At 40.1% G+C, this 20,273-nt stretch overlaps 1 protein-coding gene across 1 annotated transcript in view; it reads right to left on the bottom strand.

Annotated features, from left to right (window-relative positions):
* The window catches only part of DPP9 (dipeptidyl peptidase 9), a 1,882,741-nt gene that overhangs the window by 925,569 nt on the left and 936,899 nt on the right, over positions 1-20,273 (bottom strand). Inside the window, exon 15 of the mRNA XM_044053789.1 lies at positions 15,628-15,763. Coding sequence (XP_043909724.1) covers positions 15,628-15,763 — 136 coding nt within the window. The remainder of the gene's footprint in view (positions 1-15,627; positions 15,764-20,273) is intronic.

Below are 20,273 nucleotides of genomic sequence, written 5' to 3'. Positions count from 1 at the left end.
TGGGTAGCTGCCGCTAGGCATGTTGGGATAAGGGGTAGCCTCGAGCCAGTAAAGCTCTCGAGCTATTGTATATTGGCTGAAGTGGTGCCGAGGATTGGCTTCGAACCCAACCAGCAAAGAACAAAGGCGAGATGGGACAACATAACATTAACCGTTTTGAATGACTGAAAGGACCCATTTGTCTTTTGTGATGGTAGTCCACACAGGAAGAGTGAGAAAGGTGTAGTAACGGGGGGGGGGGGGTCAGAGATGGCAGGTAGTCCAACACTACCTGCCCTGCCCTGAAAGGGTGGCCTCTGACTAGAAGAGGGGAAAGCTCTAGCAGGTTGGGGTTGCTTCCTGAAGTCCTTCTAGACCTAGAGGGAGCAACAGGGTGAGAATGTATTCTAATCAACTGAGTTTTATCAGGATGGTAATTCCTTTGGAATTTTGGGATGGGGAGACTGTCATGTTTTAAATCCTGCATCTCCTTCCACTTTTGATGTAGTGATAAATAAATCAGCCACTTTGGCATTGAACAAGGCTGTGTTGTCTAGAGGGCCATCAATGAGCTTTGCCCTAAAGTCATCTGCAATAGGCTGGAGACGTAGCCATGAGTATCTTCTCAAGGCAGATGCTGATGCAGCTGACCTGACTGAGGCCTCAGCAGCATCATAACTGCACTTGAAGTGCCTGGTGACTTGTGAACTGAGAGCCAGAAGGGAAGATAGTGAAGCTTTGGCAGCAAAATCAGGTGCATCATTGAATCCCTTAGAGGCTTTTTCCAGGAGAGAGAAAGCATATTTAGCCATGTGCATCTGGTAATTTTGTAGCCCTGAAGGCCAGAGTAGCAAGTGTGTGGATTTTCTTACCCAGACGCTCCATGGTTTTGCTATCCTTGTCAGCAGAGAGGATGGTGGTGGTGGGCAGAAGTTTAGATGCCTTATCTGTGGGAAATGGAAACAGTGGTTGGGTCTGCTGAAGGACATTTTACCAGACACTTGGCAGAATCGGGAACATTATAAAATTTATCCAGCCTGCATGGAGCAGGAGGTTGAGAGTCAGGGTTCAAGGATGCAGAGAAGGCAGGCAGGAAGGCAGGCATTACTGGATTTACAACAGTAGGTGCTGGGGAATCCATCTGAATGAGATCATATCTTTTTTGGACCTCAGTCATATTAGAGGATTTCCACTTAAAATGCTCTCATCTTGGTAATGGTTTCCCCAAAGGTCAAATCCTCAGCTGGGGAATCAGAGTCAATGGATTCTTCCTCTGGGGAGTCATACTGCAAGGGAGAAGTTGTTGAGCGGTGTAGGAGAGTGACTCCTCAGATTGGAATCAGAGATCTCCTCTTTTTCGCAAATGGTTGGATCAGAAGTGAGAGGTCTAGGGCTCAGAGTAGGAGAAGGCATCGAAGTCCCTGTGATGGAAGGCCGTAAGTCCATAAAGGCATTGAACAAACTTTGGCTGAAGGCTTGCCAATCAAGCATGCTTTCAGGAGGGGAAGAGAGGAGTTTCCTTTTTTCTTCCCTATTTAGAGGCCTAGTGGGCATCTAAGGGAAGGACTGTAATCAGGCGACTGTAAAGGGTTGAAAAGATCCATAGGACCTACCATAATCGCTGCCCCCCCAGTGGAGAGTGACGTCAGTAAAGTCTCAACGAACATGCCCTCCACACAGGATTGTGCGGCTTCCATGGAGGTACCTGCTAAATCTGAAGTGGCGGAGCCCAGGTCCTCTACCAGGCTGTCTGACATAGGACAGTAGTGGTAAGCCTGGAAGACTTGGCCTTTTTAGGCGGTTCGGTAGGTAGGTCAACGGGACCCTCTGTACCAAAGGCTAACTGCTTAAGTCATTGATTTTCTAAATAAAGATTGAGTGCATGCAAACGGCTGCACAAGATTTTGGGTACAAACACCTGACAAATGGAGCGTGACTTGTGGTCATGCGACCATCCTAAACAGAAGACACTGATGGTGGGCGCCCTTAGGGGGTATCTGACGGCTGTACTTATACCTGCCCTTTCTGGATGACATGAACAGGCAGTAAAGAAAATAGAATGACTGAAAGGTTCCCCAACGGGGAACTTATCTGATTTTCTCAGATCCGACAGCTGGGATAGCAGGAAGACCTGACATTCGACTGGCAGCCAAGAAGTTCTGAGGACTGGTGCATGCAGGAGTCACGTTTATGGCCCACACTGTGCTAGCCACATTAGATGTCCCCACGCATCATACTATGACTGAATTTTTGTACACTGGCCGAATGTTCAGGTAGCAAGAGGAGATATATAATGAATACTGCAACATGACACTAGGACATCTACAGCTGGTCTCCATGAAAGCTTACTCTTGGGAACCAGACATTCTGGAATAGAAGCCTTTGCCCCTTTGATCTAAACAAACTTGTTCTGAGACTCCTAGGTTGAGTAACTGCTGAAGAACCTGAGGAAAAATGGTTCTGAGTGGGAAGAAATTCCCTTAAGAGGTATTTCTATCCAGTGCCAATTGTAACCTTCTTGAACCACAACACCCAAGAGTCTGAGACAATATCTTGCCAAAGGGGAATGTAAAGAGAGAGTTTCTGGCACAGATGTTTTTGACATAGGGGCAGGAGAGGATGGTATGACAGATAGAATGGTGGCATAGTCACTCAGAGGAATTTGACTGTTTATTTTTATGGAAAAGATCCTTGCTTTTTGTTTTCTCCCTCCTGCCTTTTTTTTTGCTTCCTGTGTTATCTTGTATTGGCAAGAACTGTGTGCTTTGTTGGGAGACTTCTAAAGGGTGTGGGGCTTGTAAAATCTCAAGACACTCCCTGAATTAACTAACCTCTCATCAAATTATTTGAGGACATGAACAGCAGAAGGGCCACACATACCATGCCAGAAGCCTTTAACAAATTTTCTTCAGGAACTTTACTGACATTACCCTCAGGTAAGGATTTATGAGCACTAGGATTGAGAGCCTGTAAAAACTGCCTGGCTAAGGTAATAAAAATCATCTTTAAGTACACTGTCTTCAGATGATGAACAAGGTCTTAATATTTTGATTTTTCTTTGCAGGTAACACCATGGAAGATACTAGATCGACTTGTCAGCCCTTTAAAGGGATTTTTCCTGAACATCCCACGAATCCGCCTCTGGAGGGTCATCCAGACCCAAAGATGACAATTTTTCTATGCCCAAACTGGACATTGGAACAGCAGAACAGGGCGTGGCTGACTTCTGCTCCATGGTGGCTAAAAAGCCTACAACAGAGGAGCCCACAGGAGTCAGTGAGTGGCCTGAGGAACAATGGCTGGCTACTGCAGAGGCACTGCCTGACCCTACTGTGGTGGCACGGTTTCATTTTATTATGTTGCTTCTTTTTAGGTATAATTTGAAGAGAGCCAACAGGGCTTACATATCCATTCTGCAGCTAAGGAAGAGGTCTCGATGCTGGTAAGCAGTGCTGGAATGAATTGGTTTACAACAAATTGTCAAATCAGTGTTAGGAAGCAGCAAATGCACATACTCTTCCCTACATAGCCCCATTTCATTTTACATGTTTGTAAAAAGCATAAGCAAAACACAGTAAACCCTGCCAGAAACACTTGTCCATAATGCACACTGACTGAAGAAAGAGTGTACACACGCACTAAAAACATTAAAAAGGTTTTTTTGCCCTGTTAAAACAATTCCAGCACTTAAAAGATTAAAAGTCTGCATACATAGTACATGTTTAACACAAAAATAGCCCAACAAATCCCAAAAAACAAGGCCATTGCAAAAAGCAACAGACCCTGAGAGGAACATTCAAATACTGAGATAAATACCAGGTTTCTTAAAGAGGAAATACTGTTTTTAGTCCCAAAATAAAAGAACAGAATTTTATTAAAAGGGCAACAATTTCTGTGTGACAGAGTTCCCTGTGGGAACTTATCAGCCAGAAAATGCTGCTCTTGTGAAACCTCAGAGCGGATTTCCTCTTGTGGCGGTAATAAGGTACTTATTCTCTGACTCCAGAGTTCCATCCAATAGGCTGGCCATTCAGCAGTCTGAGTGAGGCTGTGGCAGGGAGCCAGAGCTTTGAAGATGGTGAGTTGTTTCCTAGGCAGGATACAACCCATAAAGTGAAAACACTACCGTAGAGGAATGATAAATGTCTACATTTCCTTCATCCATATGGTAAAAGTCTTTCAGCTTTTTCCCGGTTAGGGGTCGCCACAGAGGAACTCCCATCCGCTAATGATTGGCAGTGGATTTTTACGGTGCCGAGTTGCCTGCCCAACCTTCAAAGAAAGCACGCCCATTCATGCACGCACCTACCTGCATGTCTTTAATGTCACTCAACCACGGGGAGGACATGCAGACTCCACACAGAAGGTGCTCCAGCTGAGAATCGAATGGTAGAACATCTTGCTGTAAGGTGACAATGCTAACCGCTGCACTGAATAAATTAAATATTGAGGTGCATCAAAACCAGTCTTGTGCAAATAAATCCATTCTGTGAAGAAACTTGTAACTGCCCATGACCAAATTCAAAAGGGAAAGCCACTGTTGCCTGGGCCAAAAAAAGGGGTCACCACACAAAAATCACTGCAGAGTCCCGACTTTTTAGAGGAACCCTATTTATAAGAGGAAAAGGTGCAAAAGCATACAAAAACATTAATTTCTGTAGGAATTAAAAGCGATCTGTATTCCATGTTTGAATATTGGGAGCCCTGGAACAGAATTCTTGTCTGTTATAGCTGGAGGTAAAACATCCACTTCGGATTTCCCCACAAATGGATCAGTTCCTGGAATATCCCATGCTCAGTTTTCATTAGTGGATCTGTCTTTGTCCTGTTCAGCTTGTTAGCAATAATTTTCTACTCTGAATACTTGGAAGGAACAGAAAGCTGTAAAGGTAGCTCCCCGCTACCAAAACTAGTCTGCAGAAATGGCCAAGACTTTTCTCCCTTTTTATGTAGCATACCACTGCGATGTTGGCAGAAATAACTAACAAGAGGGCAAGGAGTCCTAAAACAGTTCAGAAATTTGAGAATATTCATTAAAATCATTTTATTAACGTCTGTATTTTTCTCTTGCTCGTTCCACAGGCCCTACCCTCAGACTTTGACTCTCTTGGATACAGCTCTGCAAGCAAATGGTCATGCATCTTTGGTTACAGATCACATAGGGACTGGAAGAGCAGGAACAAAACACTTTGGATGAGAGGCCATGAAGTCATTCAGTAGCTCATTTTGTGTACGTGTCTAACAAATTCCAGCACTAGAATCTAAAATTAAAGTGGGGGTGGGGGTGTTTGTGTCGAGTTGGATACAAATTGATGTGAACCACTGAAATTTTCTCTTGCGATATCTGGCCAAGGGAACCATGAGAAGAGTATAGGCCACAAATCTTAAATTCCTAAGATCTTCCTTGGTATAATACAGAATCTGGTAGAATAACCAGGAAATACTCCTTGTAACATTTGACTACGGAAGAAAATCCATCAAGAAGGATGTATCCATAGTTGTCAATAAAACACTCACCTGAGAAATAGGATAAGAAAAAAATACTCTGTACCAGAAAACCCAAGCTGATAAAAAAAAAAAAAAAAAAGTACAATTCTTGACAACTTGAGAAATAATATGCAAAAATAAGACAATTGTAAAAATATGGGAAAGATGAGAATGCTTTTCTGTCTGAAAAGGACCATCACGGAAGCCAAACACTTTGTGAACACTCTTGGTGCTACTTAAGTGCAAGGCAGAGAAATGAAGAAAACTCTCATAAACCTTTAAGAATGTGGATGGTGAGAAGATTTAGAAAGGAAATATCTAAGGTCAGGCCAGGAGTACAAGTTTCCTTCTTTCTTTGGCATGAGAAAAATACCTGTATAAAATCCTTTATCTGCTTAAACTGGGAGAACAGATTCTATTACTTCATGAGACAGCATGCTAAAGCAGGAAGGAACAGAGGATTGACTGGATGGATGATGTGGACTCATCTAAAAAAGGAAGGAAATTCCACTCAACTGTAGCCCTCTTGTAGGATTGCCAGAATCCAATTATATGATGTTATCTGTTGTCACAAAAGGAAGTGAAAAACCTACATTGTAGGGAAATTGCACAAGATGCCATTGGAGGGGTGGGGTGCAGAAGATAAAGCATATAATCAGGGTGCTTTTTTAATTGCCCTTTTTTTTGGGGGGGGGGGGGGAGAACCCTATGGAAGAAGCCAAAACATTACTCCTAAGTAATGGGGTGGAGATTGGGAGTCTATTTTAGAGGCACATGAGTCCCTGTGGCAGATACGGACTAATGCAACGAGTCCGCCAGGACTCAATGACTTTAGTTCCATAAAGCCATTTTTAAAAATAAAACAGGGTAGAATTGTTTAGTTATGTTGACAAGAATTGTATAAGTGCCTTTTTTATTTTTCATATATACACATATATTATTGTATTTTTATTTATATGGTTTGTTAGCACATTCTTAGTATTATTAAGTAATGAGAATATAATTAATTTACATTAAATGTCAATTTTTACATCATTGTATATGAATGTTCTAGTGAAGGTAAAATATATTTTATGTGCATAAATGAAAAAATGAAGTTTTATGTATGTTTTGGGATGTTTTTACTGGGGGGGGTATGGTTTATTATTTGACAAGTCTTTTTGGTAGATTAGGTAGTTGTTAATAATCAATTTATTGTGTTTTAAGTGAACATCAATTGTTTTAAGTGATTGGTTAATTGATGAACAGGAAATTGTACAAAAGGGGAGAATGCATTGTAAACGAACTCTGAAGATGCCTATGGTTTTTAACCTTGGCGAAAGCGCTTAGTTGTTCGTGGATCTATGGAATTTTTTATGTGAGAACTTGTGGACTTTGAGCATTAAACCGTTATTGGCTTCATAGTTTCGGTGGAGTTTCTTGTTTTTTCTGTTTTGCTGGTCATTGACCAGTTGCATTGTGTTTATCAGTTGTCCACCATTCATTGCGGCCGCGGGAGTGCTCGTATTGCGCCAGGTTCCAATTTGGTGAATTTGTATTAGGTTTTTATTCGGCTACTTGGTGAATTTGTGCTACGGACTTTTTTTAGCAATGGAAGATCTTTTGGCACAAGTATTGGAGTCCGTTAAAACTCTAACGTCTTTGATGATTAAAGACAGAGAAAAAGAAAAAGAGGCGGCTAAATGTGCCAATTGTACTAATGATCAGCTTTTCACAGATAGCTAAGCAGAATTATTTACTTTGCATTCTCCGATTCCAATGACTAGCAATAGGGTTGCTGGTCCTTTAAGGGAGTTTGGTGTTTCTAATCGAGAAACAAGAGGGGAACGTAAAGATTTCAGCATGTGGTTCAGTGTTCCGGATGTGGATTGGCCGGTTGGTAATGAACGAAGGTCCAATTCTAACTCTAACAAAAGTACTCCAACATGGAAGGAACAGTTAGCGTCCTTTGAGAAGTCTTGCTATAAATTTCGTTCCCTCCAGATGGACAACATGTATCTTCGTAAATTGATGGATTTAAAACATGTTCCCAAGGGTTTGCGGATTTGGAAACTGCCTATGGGGGTTGAATATGGGACTACAGCTCACCGTGAGTTAATTTCCCTGTTTGACAAGACTGGCCTTGAAATGTTGGATATTATCGTTAGAAATAACGATTGTAAAATTAAAGAATTACAGTTAAAAATTGATGAACTAAACAAAAGCATTACAAACGATGTTTTATTTGAACCTTATTATGGTAATTACAATAAAGTTTTAAGTGAAGTTGAGAATTTTGTTAAAAAAGGGATTGAAACTAAGCAGCGTAAACTAGTTTGTGATACGAAGAGTACTCCAACAATGTAGCTTACCCACAGGGTCCAAATGGAGGGAACAGTTTAAACAGTAGAGGGGGTAAATGAACAATATGTAGAGGACAATGTTGAAGGCGGAATGGGAACAAATAGACATGACAATAGGAATAGTAGTGAAGGTGATTTTTTAGAAAACGGACCAAGGAGATCAGAACGGTTGAAGAATCTGAGGGGTCCGCAGTCCAATCAATGGGGAGGGGGCTGGAATCAACAGGGGAATCAATATTCAAGGGGACAGTGGGGGGGTGGGGAAGAGATGGAATTAAATGTTGGAAGGATACATGTGGGAGAAAGAACAATGTTTTCTAATTGTAATTTTGAAACAGAACATGAGTTGACTTGTAAAATAATTGTGAGAGAAGGGTTCAGTATTTTTAACTATACTGAATTAGATGTTACAGAAGGTTATTTTAGTCTTCTGAAAAAGGGAATGTCTTTTGTTCTAACAACTAACTTCAGCGTGGCCAAAACAATTTTGAATTTGAAGTTGTTCGAGGCAATTGAACCTTCGTATGTTTTTTAAAGATAGGGAAGAAAATACAGAAAGCAGTGGAAGGAACGAATGCAAACGCTCTAGTGTATTTATTCCACCATCTAATATTCAAGTCCAGTTTGAGACATACTGTGAGAGGGAAATCAGAAATTTAAATAAGGTGAAACGTGTTACTGATAGTAATTTGACTGAAAATGAAAAAGAAATTTTGAGTAGATTGGCCACTGATAAACAGCTCCGCATTATGACACCAGATAAAGGGGGAGGGGTAGTAATAATGCGAAGCATGGATTATAATGTGGAGATGAAAAAAGTTTTGAATGATAACTCCACCTACTTACAGGTTTCTAGAAATGAGGTCAATTTAGCCTATAGATGGGTGGATATTATTCTTGAGGATGAGTTTTTGAAGGGAAGAATTAATGTGAAGGATAAGGAATTTTTAACAGTCTCTAAGCCTGTAATCCCAAAGTTATTTGGGATACTAAAAACAAATAAATCTTTTGTTAACCCTCCATTTCGACCAATAGTTTCTGCAAGGGGCTCAAAAACAGAGCCCCTTGCAGCTTGGGTTGAAAGGAAGGTGGGGGGTTTAGTTAAGGGGGCTCCACATATTATTCGAGATTCATGGCATTGCCTTGAAAGGCTATCTAAATTTCGCAATTCAACAGATGATTCTATTAGTATTTTAAGTATTGATGTGGTTAATCTATTTTCAGTCATTCCTCATTCAATTGGTATAGAGATGTTCAAGAGCAGTATTCACCAATTGTCGGATATGGACACAGGGGAAATTGAAATAATAGTACAATTTATGGATATCATTCTTAAAAACAATTTTATGGTATTTGAAGATGAAATATTCCACCAGATATCGGGTGTAGCTATGGGGGCAAAATGTGCCCCCATTTTTGCAAATTTGGTTTTATTTAATTGGGAAAATAGACATGTATTAACTTCAAAATTTGCTCAAAAAATTGTGAGTTACAATAGATTTTTAGATGACATCCTGATTTTATGGAAGGGGAAGGCTGAGGAAGTTATTGAATTTTTGAATGGGACGACTAGGTTTTTGAAATTTACGTATAAGTGGGAGTTGAAATTTATTAACTATCTGGACATTAGGTTCTGTGTGGAAAATGGCATTTTGCAAAGTTCCATCTATAGGAAAGAATCATATTCCAATAGTTTGTTGTTTTTCACTAGTGACCATCCCCTATTTCAAAAACGTAGTGTGGTGAAAGGACAGATGGTGAGAATTTCAAGGTTGACCAGTGAGGAAGGTAAATTTAAAGAAGAAATGTATACTTTAATTGGAATGCTTTTAGAGAGAGGGCACCCCTTAAAATGTTAACAAAAGTTAAAAAGGAGGTAGAAAGGAAAAGATGGAATAGTTTTCAACCGATATTGGCTATGGAAAGCTATGTACAAGCAGATAAATTCAATGGGATGGAGTCTAGAACCACAGGCATGGTTTTACAATTTAGTAATAGAACATCTGAAGTAATGGGAATTATTAATAAAGGGTGGGATATTATTTTTGATAAGAATATGTTTTCAGTTATAGGCACCAAGCCAAAAATAATTCACAGTAGAGGTAGCAATATTAAAAATATATTGGAGGCACACCATATGGTTTTTAGTAAAGGCTCGTACATGTCCAAGTGTGAGAATTGTAGGTATTGTAGGTATATTAACAATGGACCCTATGTGGACATTGGTGGGTTTGGGGTCTCTGTGAAGTGTCCAGGAAAAAGTAATTGCAATTCCAAGAGAGTGGTCTATGTGGCCACTTGCCTCTCCTGTCCTGGTTTTTATATTGGGAAGACCATCCGTAGATTAAGGGACAGGATTGGTGAGCATTTGAGAGCTATTAAAAATAAGGATCCACACAATGCCTTATATTTGCACTCTAGACAATGTATGAATTTCAGCAAGTTTTTATTTTGTCATAGATAAAATCACTGACAATAAGTGGGGTGGAGATTGGGAGTCTATTTTAGAGGCACATGAGTCCCTGTGGCAGATACGGACTAATGCAACGAGTCCGCCAGGACTCAATGACTTTATTTCCATAAAGCCATTTTTAAAAATAAAACAGGATAGAATTGTTTAGTTATGTTGACAAGAAATGTATAAGTGCCTTTTTTATTTTTCATATATACACATATATTATTGTATTTTTATTTATATGGTTTGTTAGCACATTCTTAGTATTAAGTAATGAGAATATAATTAATTTACATTAAATGTCAATTTTTACATCATTGTATATGAATGTTCTAGTGAAGGTAAAATATATTTTATGTGCATAAATGAAAAAATGAAGTTTTATGTATGTTTTGGGATGTTTTTACTGGGGGGTATGGTTTATTATTTGACAAGTCTTTTTGGTAGATTAGGTAGTTGTTAATAATCAATTTATTGTGTTTTACGTGAACATCAATTGTTTTAAGTGATTGGTTAATTGATGAACAGGAAATTGTACAAAAGGGGAGAATGCATTGTAAACTAACAACTCTGAAGATGCCTATGGTTTTTAACCTTGGCGAAAGCGCTTAGTTGTTCGTGGATCTATGGAATTTTTTATGTGAGAACTTGTGGACTTTGAGCATTAAACCGTTATTGGCTTCATAGTTTCGGTGGAGTTTCTTGTTTTTTTCTGTTTTGCTGGTCATTGACCAGTTGCATTGTGTTTATTACTCCTAAGTATGTCAGTTTTTTCCATCTTATCAGAAGGAATTCAGTTAACTACAGTAAGTTGTTTGGCAGAGGCTAAATCTGACTGAGAAATCACTGTTGTGTCTTGCCTTGAGATTTCAAAAGAAATTTGTGGGACTAGGGCACCTTATATATATATATATATATATATATATATATATATATATATATATATATATATTTATCTTCTAGTGAGCTTACCGGCTGCAAGAAAGGCATCTAAGGTTGGTTAAAATGACAGAACACCTGTAGGCTGCAAAAAGATACACTGCCTTTGTCATGGTTAAAGGAATTTCTTTTACTTTCACTGAATTACATCTTTCATTCTAGCAATAATTGAAAAGGACAACTTCTCAGGAGAAGAATCTGAAAAATGATCTCCCAGAGTCAGATTCCCCACACTGAGAAACGCAAAGTCTAACTTCTGACCATTAGAATTTGAAAGAGGAAAAAAACATTACCATCTTAAGAGAAGTAGTCTGCATTTAACACTGAAAGGTTTTAAATAATTTATTAACTAAACCCAGCCAATCCTGCTCATCTATGATGGCAAAAAGTGGAACCTGTGGATATTGTAGATATATAAACGATGGGCCACATGTGATAAGCACCTATGGAGCAACCATTGCATGCCCAGGAAAATGCAATTGCAATACGTCAAAGTTAGTGTATGCGGCAACCTGTGTATCGTGCGAAGCATTTTACTTTGGCAAAACAAACCGGAAGCTAAGAGACATAATAGCTGAACATCAAAGAGCAATTAGGAAAGAAAATAAATTTAATGCCCTGTTTATTCACAGTAAAAAATGTATTCATTTTAAAAAGTTTATTTTCTTTATTATAGATAAGAGTTTTTATAGATGGAAGGGGAGGGGATATAGAAACTGAAGTAGAAGTCAAAGAAATGAGATGGCAGATGCGTTTAAATGTCCAAAATTCTCCAGGGTTGAATGACATTTCCCTTAAACCATTGCTAAAGCAAAGGGCAAATGTAATAAAATAGATTTTTTTATGGTGAATTTTTAAGGTACACAAGATATTTATATAACTTTTAAAAAACCATAACTATTATAATGTATATGATTTTATATATAAATGCTGGTTAAAGGTGTTTAAATGTTTAAATTACAAGGAAATGATGTAATTATTAGTGAGTAGTGATTGGATGCTGCATCTTTTTAAACAGTATGGATATGATACCAAAATGACTCTGATGATGCTATATGAATTTAGTGAAAGCGCTTAGTCTTTTTGGTGGTGTATAATAAATCTACGTCTTATCTACGTGGTTGGATTTTATTATTTTATATTTTTGATCCTGCTCATCTGGTCACCCAGTCCTTATGGCTTTCCAAGGAGCACACCAGAGAGACCAAGAGGAAATGAGGAATGGTCCAAAGAACTGTTAACAGTGACAGTGGAATAACTCTCAAGCAGACAAGACAAAGCAGAATCTGCATATATAAAACAAAGCCACTTTTTTTTTTTTTTTTTTTTACTTGTGATTTGGGAGAATAAACTATCAAACTGATGGACCCTAGTCAATGTCCTAGAGTCTAGACATTAAAGGAGTTTGAAAAGCAGATAAATTATTGGTTAGTCTTGCTCAGTGACATAAAAATGAAGTTTGAAGCAAAATTTTCAAATGATGGCCACCAAACACATTAACCTTAATCCCTAAAATATTATTCTGTAGTGAAGTTCTCTATAGAAGAACAAGACTGTTTTTTTTTTACCAGAACCAGCTTTTGACAAGAGGTTAGGTGCAACAGTTATAAATAAATCATTAAACTCTGAGGTAATATTCTTTGACAACCTTCAAAACCAATCTCCAGCTACAAAATTTGAGAAAAACACAAACCTCTTCCTCTCTAAAAATGACACTCTGCAGTGAATTTTATAGAAAAGCAAGGCCACTTTCTTACCAGAAATGACATTTAAGTGGTTAGATAAAATTATGAGCAACACTTCAATCTTGTTTTACAATTCTTTGATAACAGCACTCAAATCTACTAGCTATGGGTCTTGGCTACAAGGTTTGCTTAAGAAATTCAACCTTTTCCTCACCAATACAAAGATATACCTTGCAGTGAATTCTTCTACAGAAAGCAAAGACCCGGCTTTTTAGTAGAACCGGTAATGAAGTGATTAGAACAATCAAAATTAAAAAAAGTTTTGAGGTAAAAAAATCTTAACTTCAATCCTCAAAACCCACATATATAGCAATAGGAGCATAGTCTGACTATGTAAAACTTTTCCTCACAAAAGTTATTTAACAAGGAATTCTCCACAGGGAAGTCAGAAGAGCATTTCTGTGACAACCACTATAAACAATACGAAAAGCAGGTAAACTGCAAGCTTTCAGATAAAAATGACAACTTTTTTAAAAGTAAAGAGCTGTGGAAGGTAAGACCCATTGGGTTATCTACCCAGCCTTGGAAATGCTAGATGATCCTGGCATAAAGTTCTGATGTTTTGCACTTCAGTCACTTTTTTTTTTTTTTTACTGTGCGCTCCTCTCAACTGTACAGTGGCAGGGTGCGTGGAAGGTGCCCTAAAGCTTTGGAAGCGGTCTGGCTGAACATTTCCTTAGCAAGACAGTCCCATAAAGCTTAGGTTACAGCAACGGTGATCCAGTGATGAACACCTCACTTTTACTTGTTTTAAACTTTTCCAGAGTGTCTGCATACCTCCAAGGTTTGTCAGCCCTTTTATTTTTAGCAATGTATTTTCACTCACTTGGTGCACATCAATTACTGCAACTGAAGTTAAATCTGACCGCTTCAATAATCTTATCTGAATTTTTGATGCCACACACAGTTTTGTGTAGTACTGATAAATCATGTTAATTCATCAAGACTACTTTGGCTTCACTCTCTAATTCAAACTAACCACCAAACTGTGGGACGCTGGTCTGAACAAATGGAAAAATAAATTAGATTTTTTTTTCTTGGCTTGGTGGAAAACTGATAATTGTACCTCAACTGCAATATTCTATTTCTTGCTAATAAGAGTGAAATGTAACAAGTTTCAAGGTTTCTTTTGCTGTGACACAAATACAAAACAATGGAGGGTGGCCTAATGGTTAAGGTGTTTGCCTTACAAACACAAGGTGCAGGGTTTGAGTCTCACAAGGGATAATTGGCTAGGCTTACAATGGCTCACAAGGGCAGTTAGCTTAGTACTGACCTATGAACCTATATTGTCAGGAACAAAGTGAGTTCTGATTTCTACTTTCCAGTTTTTGGACAAAATTACTTTAAAGACAGAGGCTATCCAGGTGGCTTCAGTTGAAACATTTCTCAAATGAAAGACAAGGACAACATAATGCACTTTTACAAATTACTGACTGTAGTAAAGAACAGGAATTTAGAGAACATGTGATTCACATTTTGAATGAATACACATACTATTAATAAGGCTGAAAGCGTAAACTAAAAGTGTCATTCTATATAGCTCAGGAACAAAGACTTTTCAGCCAGATGCAGAGAAAGGAAAGTCCTATTAATTGGATCAGCATTAGAAAGTACTTCACACATCTATGGCTTTCAAACTTGGCTCTCACACTGTGCCTGAAGTTATTAGAAAAGAAACCTACATTTCTAAAATAAATTAACCAGGTATAGCTCACTGACTCCACAAGCTATTTGTTGACAAAGATGGAGCACTCATCTTCATGGAACATTTTTCAGACAGCCTGGGAGCGTTGGCTGGCTAAGTGACTTGCTCAGAGTCATGCAGTTAGGCAGTAAAGGTTAAGGAAATCAAACCCTGGACCAATGGAAACAGCTTAACAGCTCCTTAATCTTCTGTGGCCCACTAGGACCAAAATGTTCCTTCATATGGAAGTTACGAATAAAAAAGTTTAAACAACTTACATGGTGTCTCAAAATGGGGAGAGACAGAATCAAACCTAGGATGGACTGCTACAAAAGTTAGTCTGCTCAATATGCAGAAATTTAAGACAAACAGCACAAACACTATGTACTTAAGTCCTGGAATCACACACACACACACACACACACACACACACACACACACACACACACACACACACACACACACACAGCAGGATAAAATCACAATGAATACTTTAACACATGATGAATGAACAAATACAGCAGAGGTAGGTAAGCATTTGAAAATAAAAAATTGCTTCATCAGACCATAAAGAACCTTTTCAAATAAAACCCCAGCACATTTGAATTAAAACCTATTATGATCGTATATAAAAACCAATCAATTAGAAATGGATGACTCAACAAAAAGCTCTAATGATGACTATCATATGCGAAACCGCTTACCTACCTATGCCGTAACTGTTTGTTCATTCATGGGGTGCTTATTAAAGTGTTGACTGATTTTATCCTGTTGTGTTGGTGGTTCCTGGACTTTTTATATACTTTGTTGGATTGTTTTACCGGAACACTTAATTCTTGGGGGAAGCTTTGTTCTTTCTGTTCACTTGATTTTCTGCACCTGTACATCACTGACGTATTGGCTACACTTGAGTTTAACTGAATACATTTACTGATTCTTTATCTACAATTTTGTAACATTCCCAGACCTTCCCTTTTCTGTGTGTAGTCTTACCTGCAGCTTCCATCATGCTTGCCCAGAACTCTGGCTGCTTGTGCAAAGGATCGTCATCAGAACCAGTTAATTTATAGACATGAACACATGGTGGTGTACTAACATTGCTGTAGTGACTAATAAACATGTCAAAATTCTGCCAAAATGAAAACAAACAAAACATATGCATTAGTAAATACATACAGGAAACCATTTAAAACCAGCATTACAAGTCTGTTCTCAGTTCCTAGAAAAAATATGCAGTCAACATGATGAATTCCGCTGCTTCTATCCTTGCAAACCTCAAGGTTTTCCTTTTCAATAAAAGTACAGTTGAGATAGAAATGCCTATTACTGTAGATCAGGCAAGAACAATACTGCAATAATCATAACATTTAGGAATTCTGCTACAGAAGGTCATAAATCTAACTCAAATTCTAGAGCTTAGCATCCAAACCTCCTAGGTTGGGCAGGTACTCTTCTACCTGGATGTCAGTGGTACAAGGAGGGATGTGCATCCTCACCATGTTGTTTCTTCTCTTGACAATCTCTAGGAACCTATTACTCATCCACATCACTGTTTGGACCAGAGAAGGACTGCCCCATGTATGACCGTCTAAGAGGACCTCCATGCATGCATCTGCATTTCCATATTCAAAGCAAACATGAGTAGGGAGGAAATCTTGTATCAGTGGAAAGAGAGAACTGTGACATGCACCCAACCTCAGCCCTAAATATTGCAAGTTAGCAGTAGGACATCTAATGTTAGAGTTCATACACAACTATACTGTGTCGTTCCTTACATCACTGTTGCAGTACTCAAAAAGTACAGTTGTGTACACTTACCATAAATGTAGATGTTCGAGTGTATTCACTGTTGCAGTCATCACATTTGGGTTATCTGCCTGCAGGTAGCCCTCAGCCGGCCTGAATCCCAGAGTCTTGGATTCCTGCATCGGATGCCATCTTCTTCCATGACGTCAGGGGTATAAAACATGCAGCTGACGCCATTACATCAGTTTTTCTTACTCCAGATGTCAGGTGCCCCCACAGTGGGAGGCAATTATATGCTATGGTACACCTCAATCAAAAAGCAAATACACCAGAAAAATTAAATACACCAAACAAGAAGGAAAGGTAGAGCCAAGAGAAGTCAGGGGGCTGGAGGGAGGATAACCAGGACTGCAACAGTGAATACACTAACATCTACATTTATGGTAAGTGTACACACAACTGTACTATGGTCTTTGTGTTTCACTGTTGCAGTCATCACATTTGGGTTGATTCCTTAAGCCAAGGAAGGAAGGAGGAAGTTACAGAGCACAAGGGCCAGCTATTAAGCCCTGCAAGACTGCAGTGGCAAATCCAGCTCTGGATTTAGAAAAAATAGGCATGTGGTAATGCTTGGTGAAGGTATGTACAGAGCTCAAGGTAGCAGCTTCTAGGATGTCCCTTGGTAGGGACTCCTCTGAGAAAGGCTGCAGAGGTTAATGCAGCCCTGGTGGAATGGAATCTTATCCCCTGTGGGGTAGATTTTCCATGGTGCTTGTAGCAGAAATGAATGCAATGGGCTATCCATTTAGAAATGGTTTGCTTTGAAATGGCCTTTCCCTCTGCCCCTGCAGCAAATCCAACTAGCAGCTGTTCAGATTTTGAGAGGCTTAGTCCTGTCCAAATAAAATCAAAGTTGTCTGTGCACGTCCAGAGAGTGCAGTATTTGTTCTCCTTTGTTTTGTGGATTAGGGAAAAAAGTAGGCAAATGAATTGATTGATTTACGGCCACACTAGACACCACCTTGGGCATAATGGAAGGACTGGTCCTGAGGGAAACCCTGTCTGCATGGAAGATGTAATTCAGACACTCTTCTTGCTGAAGTAATCCCGGTATATGTGAGGCAGAGCACCTCGCTGGCCTTGTTCAAGAGAAATCTTGACCAATGGATGGGAGATCGCAGATATACCCCAGGGATTACCTCAGTGTCACTGCTCGACAGAGGCACAGCAAAATAATGGGTATAGTTCCCCATACTAAAGGGGTGGCGTAAGCCATAAAACTATGGGCTAGGCTTGTAAATGCCCTCGGGCAGATAGCCTAGTATGAACCTATGATGGCCAGAAGGAAGGCTGTTTTCCAAGAAAGGAATTTCAACTCTGCAGTTGCAGCTGGCTCAAAATAAGGGAGAGTGAGCTTTCCCAATACAAAGTTAAGGTCCCAGGCTGTAGTAGGGGCTCTCCTGGGGGGGGTCTTACATTTTTGGCCCCTTTAAGGAATTGCTTTAGCAGGGGGTGAGAGAAGAGGGGTGCTCAGTATTATAATGTACTGAAATGGCAGAGGCATGAATTTTAATTGGCAAGAAGGATAGGCCCTTGTGGAACATTTCTGTTAAGTACTGAAGAATATGGGGTAAGCTGGGCACCATTGTGCCCATCCCCAGAGTCTAGCTCCAGGAACAGTATCTCCTACTTTTTGGCATAGGATTTTCTAGTACTAGGCCTCCTTGCCTCCAGAATGACATCTAGCACCTGCTTACTGAGGGGATGCTATTGAAGAGCTCAAGGAATTAGCCAGGCTGCAAGGATCAGGGTTTGAAGCTGAGGGTGCAGAATCTGGCCCGCCTGCTGGGACAGCAGGGAATGGGTCTGAGGCAGGTGCCACGGTTCCAGCAGTGTCATACTGCGCAAGAGGGGGTACCAGTGCTGGCGTGGCCAGTCTGGTACAATCAGTATGGTCTTTGGCTTGTCACGTTTGATCTTTTGCAGAACCTTCGAGAGGAGAGGGGGAAAGGCATAAACCGAGAGGCTTTCCCAGGTAAAGGACAGGGTATCCACTTTCCAAGCTTGACTGTGGGAAGTCCTTGTGCAGAACTTGTCCAACTGGTAGTTCTGAGGGGAGGAAAACAGGTCTAACCTCTGGAGTCCCCCATTTGGTCAAGAGGTTGAATATTTTTGGTTCCAGTTTCCATTCATGTGGGTCCTTGAGATTTCTGCCAGTGAATTTAGCTTGCTTGGCAGGAATTGAGCTTGTAAGTGCAATTGGTAGCTCAAGGCTGTGTTCCACAGAGCCATGGCTAGTCTGCAGAGAGGGTACGAGTGGGTTCCCCCCTGCTTGTTTATGTACCACAACTGTGATTTTTGTCTGTCTTTACCAATAGTTGTACTGGAAGAATGCAGTCTTTGAAGGCTGTCAGGGAATTCTGTACAGCTAACATTTCTTTTTGGTTGATATGCAGGTGCATCTGTCTCGGGTTCCATTTGTCTGAATGCACAGCCCTGCCTAGTGAGCCTCCCATGCATAGTCTGATGCGTCTGTTAGGGTTTGGGCGGCAGGGGGTAGAGTGAAAGGGAGCCCTTGCTGTGGTAGCAGGCCTCTGCCCACCAAAGGAACTCTGTCTTTATACAAGGAATGATAGGAATCATTGATTCCAGGTCCTGAGAATGTTGACACTATAGGCTTTTTAGATACTATTGTAGTTTCCTCATATGCAGTCTTGCATATGGAATTAGTAGAATGCAAGAGGCCATGAAACCCAAGGCTTGCAGAATTGTCCTTGCAGATAGCTGGGGCTTTGTGGCCAATAGTTTGAAATAGGTTGTCAAACTTGTTTCTCTGGAGTGAGGAGAACCATCTGGGAAGTTGTGTTTAAGCTTGCTCCCAGGAATACAATCTGTTGGCAGGGTACTAGGTGAGATTTCTTTTTGTTTATGGTGCACCCCAGTGAGCTTAAAAGTTTCTTTACGAATACCAGATGTTTTAATAGCAAGCACTGGCTTTTCTGCCTGAATCAGACAATCGTCCAAGTATGGGTATATTTGAATATTTCTCTGCCTGCAAAATGCAATGGCTGGAGCTAGGCACTTTGTGAATACCCTGGGCCCAGTAGATAAGCCAAAGGGAATTGCAGAGAACTGATAGTGCATGGAACCTGCCCTGAAGTGTAGGCATTTCCTGCAAGATTCCCTTATTGGAATGTGCAGGTAAGCTTCCTTTAAGTCTAAGGTTGCCAACCAGGCATCTTTACCTAGCATAGGAAGCAGCTGTTGAAGTGGTAGCATTTTGAATTTTGGGAGTACCAGAAAGGTGTTTAGAATAGAGAAGTCCAGGACAGAATGCCAGGAGCCATCTTTTTTGGGTACCAGGAAAAGTCTTAAATAAAAACCTTGTCCCCTTTGTTCTGCTGGGACAGGCTGAATAGCCCTGATACTTGGAAGAGAGAGAACCTGCTGTTGGGCCTCTGCCCACTGATTTGGGGGTAGGTCTGGCCAACCGTTTGGGGTTGGTAGGGTGTGGAAGTGGAATCTGTATCTTTGGAAAACTATGTTCAAAACCCATTTGACCTGGGAAATGAGTTCCAAGTTTTTTGCATGCAGAGCGAGCTTTCCTCCTAAGGGAGCAGGGCTCGGAAGGGTTAAAGTTAAGTCATTGTGCCATTTTTCCGTAGGGGCTCTTGGTTTAAAGGAGCATCCAGTAGTTTAGCTTTAACATGATCTGGCAGGTTTTGCACCTTAAGCCAAGCATGCCTTCTAAAGTACAAACCCAGTGACAGCAGCCCTGCAAGATGCTTCTGAAGGGTCAAAACCACATTGCAAAGTATGTTTACCAACTTGTTCTGCAGAATGCATTAAATCCTGTAATTCTGTGTGTTCAGAAGAGTCAGGAATTTACATCA

The sequence above is a fragment of the Protopterus annectens genome, chromosome 13.part0 (assembly GCF_019279795.1).
Source record: "Protopterus annectens isolate FY-2018-M chromosome 13.part0, PAN1.0, whole genome shotgun sequence".
Lineage (NCBI taxonomy): Eukaryota > Metazoa > Chordata > Ceratodontiformes > Protopteridae > Protopterus > Protopterus annectens.
The sequence above is the reverse complement of the archived record's forward strand: the minus strand, read 5'-3'. Positions and strand labels throughout refer to the sequence as shown.